Below are 16,261 nucleotides of genomic sequence, written 5' to 3' on the forward strand. Positions count from 1 at the left end.
CAATAAGGGTAGAAGCAGACAAATTCAGGCTGGTATTTGCAGACAAATATGCAGCCTTAGAACAGAGAGATGAAAATGACGTGGAGTTAATGGAAAAAACTGTAGCTAGGCTTGCTTCAGAGGCAGCAATGGAACAAAAGTTCAGGATCCCCAGTCAGCCTCTAGAGTGTGAAGGAGTACGTTTACCTAGGTCAAGTAATCACAGGGAGCCCTGACCATGGCAAGGAAACTCACAGAAGAATAAAAATAGGTTGGAGCACATACGGTAGACATTATCAGCTCCTGACTGGAAGCCTGCCATTATAATTGAAAAGGGAGGTGTACAATCAGTGCATTTTACCAGCGCTGACATATGGGCAAAAACTTGGAGAATGACAAAAAAGCTTAAGAACTAGTTAAGGACCGCACAAAGAGCAATGGAATGAAGAATGCTAGGCATAACATTAAGAGACAGAAAGAGAGCAATTTGGATCGGAGAGAAAACGGGTATAGCCGATATTCTAATTAACATTAAGAGAAAAAAAAATAGAGCTAGGCAGGTCATGTAATGCGTAGATTAGATAATCGGTGGACTATTAGGGTTACAGAATGGGTGCCAAGAGAAGAGAAGCGCAGTCGAGGACGGCAGCAGACTAGTTGGGGTGATGAAATTAGGGAATTCGCGGGCGCTAGTTGGAATCGGTTGGCGCAGGACAGAGGTAATTGAAGATCGCAGGGAGAGCCCTTCGACCTGCAGTGGACATAAAATAGGATGATGATGATGATGATGATGATGATGATGATGATGATGATCAATCGGGAAAATTGGGAATTCTCAGGGAATTTGAATAGTCTGGAAATACTCAGGTAAAACTCAGGGAATTTGTGCTTCTATCAGGGAAAATTAGCTGTAATCTTATTTATAGTGAACGAAAGTCGAGCTAATCCTGGCTCCAGTAACAGAGGAATCGTAACAAATCGTATTTGACGTCACGTCGTTGGCTCGAGGAGTTTCCAGAGTACCGTCAATGGCTGATTTTCTAGACACCTGAGTTTTCTTACGTGCCCAATAATTTGCATGGCTTTTCGCACCAACATTTCGAACTTTTTGCCGTGACTGCAGGTCCGAAGCGGCATTAATCAAAGCCACCACTGCCGCCATTTTGATTATCTCGCCGCCTCGAACAGGCGCTCTAGCATGCAGTCCGCTGGCCGCCGTAGCCACCACCGTGGCAGCGCCAAGCCTTGCTGCTTCTATGCCATGCGATGCCATCATTTTCATTCAAAGAATTCACCACGGTCAGCAATGGCACCGACTCCGCCGTTGTAATCCTCCAGATTGGCTTCGGAGCTCGGAAAACACAATGCGTTGCATAATGCCAGTTCCAGAAAGTCAGCTTCGCCTCAGTACAGCAGTGTTAGCTGGTGAAGAATACGCAAATTATTATAGTGAAGCTTAACAAGCATGTTGATGGAAAATAAGCGCACAGGAAGGCACATATAAACAGCCAAGAAAGAATCGGGACAGGCGCTAACAAGCATGAGAAGGGGCAATTGTCACAGGACACAGTACATATTCTTTAATTATGCATGCATGCATCCCCGTTTCCTGTCACACTATGAGCACTGATATGCCTGATAAGTTTGCTGGCAGGCCTCCATAGCTTTTTCGGACGTGCCTGTGTTGATTTGAGCCCTTAAGGACAGTTAGATGTGCATTCATTTTTTTCGGACTGCCCGAGTTTTCAGACATTTTCGTGGTCCTTAGGGAGTCCGAAAATCGGATGTTGACTGTACAGTTACCAAGAGGATGCTTCAAATGGTCTGTAAGGCAAACGTGTGGTGGACGGAGAACGAGAACAGAAAGCATCCATGCATTGAGGAATGGACGCGAAAGAATGCATGCTGCTGCCTCTTTGAAGGAGCTTGAACTCAAAAAACAAAGTGTTGGCTGACGCCAAGATGCAGGTATCCCTCATCCTAACCAAAATAAACTTTAAAGCAGTGTAACCGAACACTGTGGTGTGTAAGGGCTTAGAGTGTGTCAGGACAGTTGAGGTTGACTTTCCAGCTGCTGAGAGAGAATCTTAGTTGTGACCAAGCTCAGGCCTCATGCCAATGAGCTTGCTATCAGTTGATAGAAGTAGCTCTTATTCAAAAATGTTTGCTTTTGTATGCATCCTGTTTTCATTGGCATTTGAAAATGCTCGACTCAATTTGGAATGGGGTTTGCCATTTTTCTCAAATGTATTTTATTTGTTGTGCATTTTACTAACACCTTGCTTCTGTTTCTTTTTTAATAAAATAAACATTACATCTTACTATTCAAACTGAATTAAGTCATTTTTTGTTTCAACATGTTTACTAGAGAGTGACAGCATTGGGCAACATGGTGCCAGCCCATCTTGACATATAACAAAGTTCTGTCTCGTTCAGAAAATTTTGCAAAGGCACTCAGGGAAAACCTGGAAAACTCAGGGAATTTGGAAATGTCACCTTGGTAGACACCCTGCTTTTGTTTTTCGCTCTCCTGTTTGTAGCATCAGCATGATGCTTTTTGAGAGGGGGAGCATTGACACGTGTACTTGTTTATCTTTCTTCTGTGACCGCTTTTCACCGTCGAACAAATGTTATTGCTCAGCGCAGGACGGGTCTTCATGTATGGGAAGTTTCCCGAATGCTATCAATGGCTGTGTCTGCTGTCTGGTGTCATAGAAGCTTGTGTAATCTGATTGCATATACGACGCCAATTGTGTAGAACTTTCTGGTAGAAACGTGGGCACCAGCGTTTACTCTGGAACCTTCGATGACTCATGTAGAAAAGCCGACGCCTTTACCCGCTGATGAGATTTCGACAGTGGTCGACTGTGTTCGCTGCTGTCGTTGCTCTTTGAGTGTAACCTGTTTTTTAAGGTGCAGGTTCGCTGAATAAAACACTAGTTTTGTCGCTCACAGTTTTGCTGCTTTCTTCACAGTCACTACTATGTGACAATATAATCCTTTAAGTCTTCCACCATGTCTTTCTTAGCATTAGGTGGCCGGTACATATTGCCGATGCACAGATGCTGCCACTGCTAGTGGGAACATGGGACCGTGTGGCAGCACTCTGCGGAGTGCACCCCCCCCACCCCCCCGCGCCTCACGATTTGTTGCTGTGCAGGCTGTAATGTTTGGGGTTGGGCATGAAATAGATGGTAGCTGGCCCATGCTGTCGTCCAACTTATCCTTGCTGAGGACGTTGTTGAAGGGAGAGACTTGTTCTCATCGAGAATGAAGAATGGGGCAATTATTTACAGTATTTACATGAGAACGTTACAGTTCATCAGTCTAACATGACTGAAAGAGGAATGCACACTGAGGAGCCGCCAACGGCTCCTTAAGTACACTCTGTCCTCCCTAAGATCCCTATGTGAGGGAGAACGGCCGTTTGACGAAACGGAGTGTTGAAAGTCATCATTGTCGACCCACTTTTGAGGGGGAGGGTTTGCACACTCACTTCCACCCAGGTTTCACTGACCACACCGAGGGGAGACGGTTCTCGCAGACATGGGTCCTGCCCCGAGCAGGCGCTTCTTCATTCCAGTGTTGACCCTGCAGGCAATGGCCACCGCGTCTCTCCATGACTACTAAGCCCCGTGAGACGGCCGCAAGACATCTTCTCCCAGGATCTTCTCCCAGGAGTTCCACCACTTCAAACAAGCCATGGCGGCCACAGCGAATCCACTAACAATACTTGGTTTGCCGACCGCGTTTAGCTATAGTGGTGCCGAGGGGGTGTTGACATGGCACATCGTTGTCCCTACAAAACGAGTCGCCGCAGCAGGTGGGGAAGGGTTCCAAGGTCGCTTCTGGGAAGCTCGCCACCTCCGCAGCTACAGCTGGCTGGGAAAATTTTGTAGGTCGGTACCCTTGCAGGCCGTTCGTAACAAGGTGCAATCAAAGTGATAGGTGCTGGGTGCATTGTCTGCTACAGTTCCTCCCTTCGCTGCTCTCACTTAAACTGCTTCGATGTTCAGATTGCCATGTTCTCAACGGCAATAAAGTTTTGTGACTAAAGTGAGATTCACTTAACAGGACGGATTTGACTGTGTACATTTCATTTTTGCAGCACTTTCATGAATACCCAGAGCCACTAGTGCACACAATCTATTATATATGTACCAGCGCATGCGCGGCGAAGGTAGCCAAGGGGAGGAAGCTTAGCAGACGATGCGCTGGGTGCTTCGCTGACATCTTTGACTGCGCCGGCGCTGCAAGATTTCGCAAGGAGCCGGCAGTGATAGTCCGTGGAATACTGAAACGGGCTCCCGTGTTTTCGTTAGCAGTGGCTGCGCCTGTACATGGCCAGTTGAAACATTGCACCAGACTGCTTACCAATTTTTAGTGACTGGCAGAAGAGATGCATGCATGCATGCAATCTTTAACCGAGCTAGTGACTTCACTGCTATGTGAACAGTTGTCTTTACAAAGGATCGTATAGCCGGGTGGAAAAAACACACTACAGTGGAACCCCAATTATATGACTTTCTCTGGACCGCAAAAAAGCATCGTAAAATGTGGGCATCGTAAAATCCAAACATAAATTATGCCTATAAATATACTACTTATTTTGCACGACGGATTTACAGGAAACTTCAATGTAAACTACTAACATACTCTGCAGGGCTTGGGAACCCAAATTACTGAAAGAAGTAAATGCAATAAGAATGAATGCTGCAGTACAGATACCCATCATGCTTTATTTAAACGAACCTTTACGGCACTTTGCTGCCCACTGCCGCGATTCCTGCCAGCCGGCGCAAACTTTAAAAAAAGTCAGTAAGTTTCTTTTGGACGTTGTTGGATCCTTGAACCAAGAGCTTTCACTCAAGTTGAGCAACGTCCAAAAGGAGGTCCTCTGCGGCGTCGCGTGAACAGATGAAGTTTCAGATGCCGTCTATGTGCTGTAGCACCGCGGTGAACTTGGTAGGCACAGGCACAGCATCTGTGGCGTCGTTGTTGTTCTCGTCTGATGTCGCTGCGGTGTCGGCACTAGGCAAAACCTCCTCGATGTCGTCATCCAGCGACACCTCGCCGCAGATCGCAACGTTGTTGTCGGCCTCCACGTACTCGGCGAAGGTCGTGGTGTGGTTTAAATCCTCGAAATCGTCGTCGGCAAAGTCTGCATCGGCCTCGAGCGGCATCGATGTTGTTGCATGCCCAGCAGAGGAGGCAGTCTCTTGCTTAAAGCCACAGTGCTTGAAAGAGTTGGCGATTGTGCTTCGCGACACTGCGTTCCACGAATTGGCAATAAAATGCATGGCGTCGAGCACAGTGATCTTCTTTTCTGACTCACTACGCCCCATAGCCGCCAGCCGATGCTGCACTAACTGCTTCTGGTACCCTTGCTTGATGCACTTAATGATGCTGGCATCCAGCGGCTGCAGCCGGCTTGTGCAGTTTGGCGGAAAAAAAAGCAACCTTTATGTCTCTCAGGCTGGACGTATCGGGTGGGTGGCATGGTGCGTTGTCCACGAAAAGAAATATTTTCTCGCCTTAGCACCCATTTTGTTATCCAGCTGCTGCAAAAAATTGCTGAATAGCCAAGACGTCATTCATGCCTTTTTGTTGAAGTTGTAGCTGCACGGCAGCATCTTCAAGCTCTTAAAGCATCATGGCTTTGCAAACTTTCAAACAACGAGCACGGGCAGCCTCTCGGAACCGTCCTCGTTAGCACAGAATAGTGTCGTCACACGCTCTTTACTACACTTGCCACCATGACAGCGGTTACCCTTAAACGCAAGGGTTTGCTCAGGCTGCATATGGTAAAAAATACCGTTCTCATCGGCGTTGAAAACGTCGCAGGTCTTGTATGCAGCAAACATCTCCAGCACCGACTCGACCCACTTGCCGAAACGTCCACGGAAGTGCTTTCTCTGCAGGAGCAGCTGTATACAATCCTGTTTAATTTTTTAAAGTGATCCAGCCACCTGTTCGATGCCTGATAGTCATCAATGCCCAGAGGCAATGCCACAAGGTCCGCCTTTTTCTTTAGAATAGCGCCATCAACATTGATTGCAGAGCTCCGTGCTTGATGCAGCCACTTGATGAGAACTTTTTCTAACTTCTCATGCTGTCCTTCCTTTGACGCTTTCCGTTTGAGCCCGAACTTGTTAGCATTCTGCAATATCACCGCTTTGTTTGCCAGGGTTGTCTTAAGCGAAGATTCAGGTATCTTAAGGTCGCAGGCAATGCTAGCTTTCGTGGCTCCATGCCACTTTTCTGCTTCCTTGATAATATTCAGCTTATCGCCGAGCGACAGAACCGTCCGCTTTTGGGATATCGTCCATCGCGTTGCTCCACACAGCTCAAAACCTCTGCTGAACGCTGGTTGCTAGGATTACAATGAAGAACATGTGCGATAAATCTAGGCCTCTCCACGCTACCTTGTCGGTGATCTGCTGCTAGGAAACTGGAAGGCGAGAAACGCTTCCCCAACGCGACGAGAGGCGATGCCACCGAGAAGAAAGGGAGAAAGTGGCTGTGGAGAAGAAAAGGCACCATTTCAGCACAGGGGGAGTCACTGGCGGCTGCTGTTGGGGGGGAAAGAAATGCTTCCCCAACGCGATGAGAGGCGACACCACCGAGAAGAGAGGGAGAAAGTGATTGTGGAGAAGAAAAGGCGCTATTTCAGCACAGCAAGCGTCACGGGCGGCTGCTGGTGGGGGAGAGAGAAACGAACGATGAGACGAGGCAGGGAAGAAAGCTGCGCCAGAGGGAACTGGTCGAGCGGTGTCAAGCGCTCCATATGCCGTTCCGTCCCGCGCTTCGCGAGGGTCATTGTATAACGCCGGTCAGGCGTAAAATTGCGTCGGATGGGGTTTTTAATGCATTGCTTCTATGGGGACTTCGCCGGGACTGCGCTAATTCGTCGTAAAACTAGAGTTATCGCAAAACCGGGGGACGTATAACCGGGGTTCCACTGTATTTGGGGTATTAGCAGCTTAAAGCCAGGTCCCAGCAATAGCAAGGACACCTTGTGATTGCTCTGGAAGAAAAGCCTCCAGTTCAGCTGCTTTGTTCACTACGCTTCTTGCATTGACATAGAAATACTTGCATTGACATAGAAGTAACAGAGGGTTTCGCAAGTTGATTTTTGTTCGGACTGTTTTGTTCACAAAGCACTGCTTTTTTTGTCATGAGCACCTTATTGTTTCTTCGTCTCTATGGTAGCTCATGTCGGCCACTTTAACTTTGTCATATACTAAGTAACTTTCTCACGATTTTCATGATTCAGCTTGCAAGTATCCCAAAGTTTTTGAGAATGTTAAGAGCGTGTAATGAAAAGTCTTCACTTTTCAATATGTTTAAGCATTTTATACCCCTGTCACATTACACATTTTAATGTCTTTCGAATCGAATGACATTAACATTGAATGTCATTTTCTTTACTACACAGTAATATATAATGCCATTAAAATCGAATGACTTCCTCGATCGCATGAGTTCGAGAAACTCATTTGGCTTCGCACTCTCTACTCCAGAGACAAGGCAAAATACAACATTGAGTGTTCGTGATTTGAGAAGCATTCATGTAAAGAGGTAATTAATTTTGCTTAGTTTAAGACATCTGTCATTTTAACCAAAGGAAAGGTATATGGCAAGCTGTCACAAAATGTTTTTACTCTGCACCTCAGTGGCGTCTGATGGCCATCGCTTTACTTGTCAGCCATGCTGTGAACAATTGGGTGCCTCCTGTATGCACATGTTTTTGGTGTCTCAAATGGCATCTGCATCTATTTTACGATCGAGTCTCTTCCTCTGATTAGTATGCTTTGCTCGCAATAACAAGCACACATCAACTAACCGCTCCACCTACTGCAACTGAGTGTCATTGCTCAACCCTGCCATGTCGTAGATAGCCATGTCAGTCATATTGTTTGTCTTCAATTTATTGGCTATGGCTACTAAGCTGGCTAAGCCTTGTTTGGCTTGTAGTGGCCAAACATTCTGGAATTGGAAGTTTTATATGCATGTTATGTCAGTGAAGCGATGCCCTATATTATGAAATTTCACAGGCCTAGAGCAGCAGCCAGAACTTCAGGAGCGCGGCTGCTATGGCAATTAGTAAAGCAATGAAGGGGGCTAGTTGGTGAACGTTCATGGTTATATTGCGCTCAGTTTTACAAACACGATATTAAGGAAGGACAGGACGTGGACGGACGAAGCGCAAACTACCAACTGTTTGATACTGTTAAAGAACGCGCTTATATACAAGGAGATATGGTGCGGGGGGGGGGGGGGGGGTGGTACATATAAAAAGATATGACAAGGTGACGACATGTGATTATAGTTTGGGTCAGGCATACATCCTTCACATGCACCCGTTTGCCCTGGCAAACTCGACCTCAGCTTTGATAAGCGCGATGGACGGAGTGCTTACGCACGTCTCTTTTTCTTTAGCTATCGCAAGCGCCTCCCATATTTCTCGCTCCGTTTTTGTTTTTGATGTTCCAATGACTGTGGTGCTTTCTATTAGCGAGGAGCATTTGCACTGTTTGCAATGTGTGGCCAAGTTGCTAGGTGCTGTCAGAAGTTGGCACGTGTATTTGTGCTCCCGTAACCTATCGTTTAGACAACGTCTAGTTTGCCCAATGTATACTTTCCCGCAATCTAGTGGGATTTGGTAAACAACTGAAGTAGCGCATTCTACGTACTTTTTCGCGTGCTTAGTCTGACAGAACGTAGCACTAGGGTTGGCCTCTTTGGATCCTGCGTTCACCCTCTTGCACATGCCTTTTAGTTTTTGCGGGGCGGAGAACAGAACTTGAACATCATGGCGTTGGGCTGTCTTTTTTATCCGATGTGACAAGCCATGGATGTAAGGCAACACCACGCGTTTTTTCAATTTTTTCTGTGTTTTCTGCCTTTTCCTGTTGGCTCTGATTTCGGGCAACAAGTTTTCACAGATTTGCGCCACCATGCTGTTCGGGTACCCACTGTTTCTTAAGCGGCTTACTTGCAGATCGATGCTCTCCCTCACAGCATGGTGGCATGATTTTTCAATTGCTTGACTGATGCAAGCCTTGGCGATGCCTCTTTTAATGATTTTGGAATGGCAAGAGTCGTACCTCAGGATTTCTTTTTCTCCTCTAGTTTTGTAGCACCAGCACATGCGGGAGCCTCTGATCCTAATGTTTACCAAATCCCACTAGATTGTGGGAAAGTATACATTGGGCAAACTGGACGTTGTCTAAACGATAGGTTAAGGGAGCACAAATACACGTGCCAGCTTCTGACAGCACCTAGCAACTTGGCCGCACATTGCAAACAGTGCAAATGCTCCCCGCTAATAGAAAGCACCACAGTCATTGGAACATCAAAAACAATAACGGAGCGAGAAATATGGGAGGCGCTTGCGATAGCTAAAGAAAAAGAGGCATGCGTAAGCACTCCGTCCATCGCGCTTATCAAAGCTGAGGTCGACTTTTCCAGGGCGAACGGGTGCATGTGAAGGATGTATGCCTGACCCAAACTATAATCACATGTCGTCACCTTGTCATATATTTTTATATGTACCTCCCCCCCCCCCCCCGCACCATATCTCCTTGTATATAAGCGCGTTCTTTAACAATATCAAACAGTTGGTAGTTTGCGCTTCGTCCGTCCACGTCCTGTCCTTCCTTAATATCGTGTTTGTAAAACTGAGCGCAATATAACCATGAACGTTCACCAACTAGCCCCCTTCATTGCTTTACTAAATGTTATTTCGAGTACATCGGGCTTCTACATCCCTAACCTTCCTCCGCTTCCTCGTACTTTATATTTCGTCGACAACATTGCGAAGGCCAGGCACAGAACTCGCACTCTCACGTACGCCCTGAACAACGCTCTGTCTTCACCTGTGTTGGCTGGTCTACTCGGAAACGTCGCCCCTACCGAAAGAACGGCAAGACGCCTCTGCAAGATACTTCGAGTGGAAACGTGGCGACAGATTCACCTCTTTCGAGACCACATTGCGGCGATATGCGCAGAAACAATGGACCCGGCGGCTTCAACAGCAATGATCAGGTATTTCTACAACTTCACAGAGTTGCATGCCGAAAGCTTGTGGAAAGGCTCATTCAAGAGCCTCCCTAGAAGAGAAAAGCGTAAGCCTCAGGGAAGCGGTGCTGTCAACCTATCCGGTAGAAAGATCCCAGATTATGTGCAACAGACCCTAAATAAGGGACCAAAATACGCAATTGAACCTCCAGTAACGGCAGTACAGTTCCTGGCCTTGGTACGCTCAGTCGCGGAAAGAACCCCTGAGCCAGAAAAAGTAACTTGCATCCAAGAAGTTTTGACGGGAGTGTCAAAAAAGAGCCTAGTAGAAAAACCCAAACCTGCAGGAACAAGCAGAGTGACTAGGTACCTCAAGAAAGAAAATCTAAAACTGCTCCTCTCGGACAAAACAGGCGTGTTTGTCGTGATGAACGCTCCTGAATACGAAAAATCCGCCCAAGAAGCGATCCGTAAGAATTTCGCAATAAGCAACATTACGTACAAAGCAATTGCAAAACTGAAAAATGAAGCAGGCAGAACATGTGAAAGCATGGGCTTGACAAGATTGGCAAAGCGTGTGAAAGAGAGCAAAGAACTCACTCTGAAGCCATTTTTCACGGTAAAAACCCACAAAGAGGGAATCCCTTTTAGGACGATTATTGAAGATCGCGGAACATGGCAAAGATGCATCGCGGACTACCTACAGGCCTGCTTGAACTCTTTACCTTTCGACGACCCGTTCTTGATCTGCAACTCTGACGAAGTTATTGCAACACTAAAGAGTAGCCTGCCGACGTCTTGTTTTTCAATCGACGTGAAGGACCTGTTCTACAGTGTCCCAAGGCAAGCGGTGGTACAAGCAGTAGAAGAAGCCATCGACACGTTGGGCTACACCAAATTTCAGGACGTGTGCAAGTGCAGTATTTCTAGTTTTGTGAACTTGTTAAAACTGTATCTACATGGTGCGTTTATCGAATATGGTGACAGTGTGTATGAGCAGAAGGATGGCATCGCTATTGGTTCTTGTATAGCTCCCGTGCTTTCCGACTTATTTTTGAGTGTGGGAGACAGGAAACTTGCCACCTTGTTTGGAGAAACGAACATAACTACCTGTTTCAGATATGTTGACGATTATTTGGTGTGCATGAAAGAAAACCAAACCGATCCATGTAGCGTAGAAACTGTCATCAGCATGTTCAAAAAAGCACATGAAGGTTTATAGTTCACGTACGAGACTCCTACCGATGGTCGATTGCAGTACCTTGATATAAACATTAGGATCAAAGGCTCCCACATGTGCTGGTGCTACAAAACTAGAGGAGAAAAAGAAATCCTGAGGTACGACTCTCGCCGTTCTAAAATCATTAAAAGAGGCATCGCCAAGGCTTGCATCAGTCAAGCAATTGAAAAATCATGCCACCATGCTGTGAGGGAGAGCATCGATCTGCAAGTAAGCCGCTTAAGAAACAGTGGGTACCCGAACAGCATGGTGGTGCAAATCTGTGAAAACTTGTTGCCCGAAATCAGAGCCAACAGAAAAAGGCAGAAAACACAGAAAAAATTGAAAAAACGCGTGGTGTTGCCTTACATCCATGGCTTGTCACATCGGATAAAAAAGACAGCCCAACGCCATAATGTTCAAGTTCTGTTCTCCGCCCCGCAAAAACTAAAAGGCATGTGCAAGAGATTGAACGCAGGATTCAAAGAGGCCAACCCTAGTGCTACGGTCCGTCAGACTAAGCACGCGAAAAAGTACGTAGAATGCGCTACTTCAGTTGTTTACCAAATCCCACTAGATTGCGGGAAAGTATACATTGGGCAAACTAGACGTTGTCTAAACGATAGGTTACGGGAGCACAAATACACGTGCCAGCTTTTGACAGCACCTAGCAACTTGGCCGCACATTGCAAACAGTGCAAATGCTCCCCGCTAATAGAAAGCACCACAGTCATTGGAACATCAAAAACAAAAACGGAGCAAGAAATATGGGAGGTGCTTGCGATAGCTAAAGAAAAAGAGACGTGCGTAAGCACTCCGTCCATCGCGCTTATCAAAGCTGAGGTCGAGTTTGCCAGGGCGAACGGGTGCATGTGAAGGATGTATGCCTGACCCAAACTATAATCACATGTCGTCACCTTGTCATATCTTTTTATATGTACCCCCCCCCCCCACCCCGCACCATATCTCCTTGTATATAAGCGCATTCTTTAACAGTATCAAACAGTTGGTAGTTTGCGCTTTGTCCGTCCACGTCCTGTCCTTCCTTAATATCGTGTTTGTAAAACTGAGTGCAATATAACCATGCTATGGCAATGTTTATGTTTGGAAACCTGTCCCAGAGCTCCTTTGCGTATATTTTAAAAAATAGATTGGACTTGGTCAGACATTCTACACATACCTTATTCTTATTTTCTCACCAGTTTTTTTGCAATGATTGCCGTTGACATCATTACTGAATGACATCAATTTTTCCTGTGTAGCACCTGTAAAGGTCGAATGGCATTCGTTGAACTGAATGTCATTTGAATCTGATGACATTAAAATGACCACTGTGACAGGGGTATTAGTTTCTCACAGTTAGTCAGTACTTGCGCCTTACCTCGATAGTCATATAGCCTTAAAGTCACTGGCCTAGTTATATTTTCATTTTTTCTTCCCACGTGATTAATTATTTTGATGCCTGAGATATTTATGAACAATTCTTTTTATGGTTTTGTTGTACTTTCCAATTGTTCAGCTGTCTCATGCTCACGTAAACAGAAACAGAAAGAAACATTCGAAAGAAACGAAATAGAAGAAGCCGTGACGTCACTTATTGAAGCCGGAAGGGTAACCATGTTGGTGTTCCATCTCCGTTTGCATTTCCAATCAGCTCGCCGGAGCAGATTGGCGCGAGCTATGAACTTGCATTTCTACAAGCCGATGCACATCAGAACAAAGCCTGCAAAACTTCTCTAACAGTTTTAGTGGAGCAGACGTGCTCCTCTGTTTTTATGTGGCATGTTGAAGAAGACGACAAAGACCTGCGCCGTGATTACTTGTGTCTCTATTGCTGGCTGACACACTCGTACACCCTACACTCAACTTTCAAGCATAAACACTGCACTCCAAAGTTAGCTTGTCTCGCAAACAGAATGTGCTGCGAGAAGGACACGGGCCAAAAAAACTTCTCGCTTTTGACGGGCCTAGAGCAGCAGCGAGAGCTTCAGGAGTGCAGGTGCTATGGCAGTGTTGATGTTTGGTACACCTGTCCCAGAGCTCCTTTGCAGAAAACAACACATGACTTCTGCCGCACTCTCTTCAACAGATGAGGGCTAGCCAGGGCCTCTCCTATGCTTTCCTTCCTCCATTGCCAAAAATGATTAGATTGGAGTGCCTGCTCTTACTCTTGAGATTATCAGTTTGGCACTTGTAGTACATTTCAAACTGTGCTTGAGCTGCTCCATTTTGTGTTCTGGTACTGCCACCCTACTTTCTAACTGTTTGATCATGTCCAACTTCTCAATAATTGGTGTAAGAGATTCCTTTGTCTCCTTATTTTCATTCTTGATGTCACTAACGTCAGCAGCTGCCTTCTTTATCTCAGCAAGAAAATTTTGTCATTGCAAGAATGTTTTGTCACCTGTATAAAATACATGAGAATGTTTGTGAGCAGAATTCTTGCAGCGGTTCCAGCATGCCCCATGTCAGAACCTTGCAATTCGCATAGTTTAAATGCCCCTAAATCTGATGATATCACAGATCGGTGGTCAGTGTTGGGCAATGTAGAAACAAGTCGGAGAAGTTTCATGCATGCGCCATGGTATAAGATGGACCGGACCGGGCAAGCACCACAGCCTTCACTGATCAAGTCAATCACGGGAGGCAGCATTTTGGAATTAAATCATACAGTTTCTGCTACCAAATGTTAGTAGCGGAGCAGGAACATGGCTATGGCCTGCACGAAGTAGGTAAATAGGTTTGTGAGCAACATTCTTGCAGTGGTGCCACTGTGCCCAAGGTTTATTGAAGAGTGTTACATTCCCAGTGGCACATACCTACAACCCAAGTTGTTGTCAAAGATGTTAATTGAAGAGTGGCACATTCCTAGTGGCAGATACCCAGATATCAAAGTTGTCATCAAAGTGTTTCATTGAAATGCAGCACATTCTCAGTGGCACAAACCCAGTCACCCAAGATGGCGTCAAAGGGGTTCATCGAAGTGTGGCACATTCCCAGTGGCATATACTCAGTGGCGCGAGCCTGTGACCCAAGTTGATGTCAAAGATGTTAATTGAAGATTGGCACATTCCCAGTGGCAGATACCCAGATACCAAAGTTGGCATCAAAGTGGTTCATTGAAAAGCAGCACATTCTCAGTGGCATAAACCCAGTGACCCAAGTTGGCATCAAAGAGGTTCATTGAAGAGGGGCACATTCCCAGTGGCGTATACTCAGTGGCACATATCTGTTACCCAAGTTGATGTCAAAGATGTTAACTGAAGATTGGCACATTCCCAGTGGCAGATACCCAGATACCAAAGTTGGCATCAAAGTGGTTTATTGAAAAGCAGCACATTCTCAGTGGCATAAACCCAGTGACCCAAGTTGGCATCAAAGAGGTTCATTGAAGAGGGGCACATTCCCAGTGGCACATTCCCAGTGGCGTATACTCAGTGGCACATATCTGTTACCCAAGTTGATGTCAAAGATGTTAATTGAAGATTGGCACATTCCCAGTGGCAGATACCCGGATACCAAAGTTGGCATCAAAGCGGTTCATTGGAAAGCAGCACATTCTCTGTGGCACAAATCCAGTGACCCAAGTTGGCATCAAAGAGGTTCATTGAAGAGGGGCACATTCCCAGTGGCACATTCCCAGTGGCGTATACTCAGTGGCACATATCTGTTACCCAAGTTGATGTCAAAGATGTTAATTGAAGATTGGCACATTCCCAGTGGCAGATACCCGGATACCAAAGTTGGCATCAAAGCGGTTCATTGGAAAGCAGCACATTCTCTGTGGCACAAATCCAGTGACCCAAGTTGGCATCAAAGAGGTTCATTGAAGAGGGGCACATTCCCAGTGGCACATTCCCAGTGGCGTATACTCAGTGGCACATATCTGTTATCCAAGTTGATGTCAAAGATGTTAATTGAAGATTGGCACATTCCCAGTGGCAGATACCCGGATACCAAAGTTGGCATCAAAGCGGTTCATTGGAAAGCAGCACATTCTCTGTGGCACAAATCCAGTGACCCAAGTTGGCGTCAAAGAGGTTCATTGAGGAGTGGCGCATTCCTAGTGACATATACCTAGATATATAAGTTGGCGTCACAGAGGTCACTGAAAGGCAGCCCATACCCAGGGACACAAGTTGCGCAAAAGGAAAATGGTTAGATGCAGACATACATAGATACCAAGAAGTGCTTCAAGTATCTGAAGTATGCGAAGCACATTTTATATTGGGGTTTTTCTGTGATGTTGTTTTCCTCTTTAGCGTCTTAGTAAGTTTCTCTGACGAATTAGTCACTTGGAGTCACTCTGATGCGTATGCAGGCACCACGGCCAAGCCACAGTGTGATGCAGACCGTCCGTGCTCATCTCACGCATTCATCTGCACCCCATGGGGCATCTGCGATTGCCGCCTTCCAGGCTACAAGGCCGAGCTTCTCTTTTCACGTTGGCAGTGCATTCAAGGTGAGAGGAGCTACATCCATGCCTCCTACCTGTCGTGCCATCAGCATAATGCAAACAGTTAATTTGGACACCTGTTGTAATAATGTTGCTTTATTATTACAGAAGGTTCTTTTGCAATTACAGTCAACCACAAAAGTTTATGGGCCACAAGAGCTAGTGAAACATTGAATTTCTGAGCAGCCTGTAAAAGTAGCCAGTAAAACCAGACATCACTGTGTTGTTTGCATATGCTAGCAGCTGCTGGAAATGCAAACACTAGTCTCCGTTGTGAGGCTACTGGAGATATTAAGCTTTTTCTTAGATTCCTTGGTCTGTAAAATATTGTAATGTAGATTGGAGACGGAGTGTTACAAAATAGACGTTTCTCTTTAATGGCTGTTTAAGGCTATTAGCGCAGCTCAGGACGAGCAAAAAAGGAAAGAGGTAGGGGTAATCAAAGGGAGCGGAAAACAGGGTGAGCGCTAACTTCCAACTGAGGTTTATTTCGTGACACAAGACTACTTATACATTCGCAAACCATGTGACATCAACAAAGAAAACCAAGCAAGAAAACCGATAGCAACCAAGTGGCAACACAT

The 16,261-nt window shown here is 45.9% G+C and overlaps 1 protein-coding gene across 3 annotated transcripts in view; it reads left to right on the forward strand.

Moving 5' to 3' along the window:
• Positions 1–16,261, forward strand: part of LOC142588535 (uncharacterized) — a 198,515-nt gene that overhangs the window by 28,468 nt on the left and 153,786 nt on the right. For all 3 annotated transcript variants that reach the window (XM_075700375.1, XM_075700376.1, XM_075700377.1), the window contains exon 3: positions 15,543–15,683. In XM_075700375.1, the coding sequence (XP_075556490.1) occupies positions 15,543–15,683 (141 nt within the window). The remainder of the gene's footprint in view (positions 1–15,542; positions 15,684–16,261) is intronic.

Source organism: Dermacentor variabilis, chromosome 7 (genome assembly GCF_050947875.1).
Source record: "Dermacentor variabilis isolate Ectoservices chromosome 7, ASM5094787v1, whole genome shotgun sequence".
NCBI lineage: Eukaryota > Metazoa > Arthropoda > Arachnida > Ixodida > Ixodidae > Dermacentor > Dermacentor variabilis.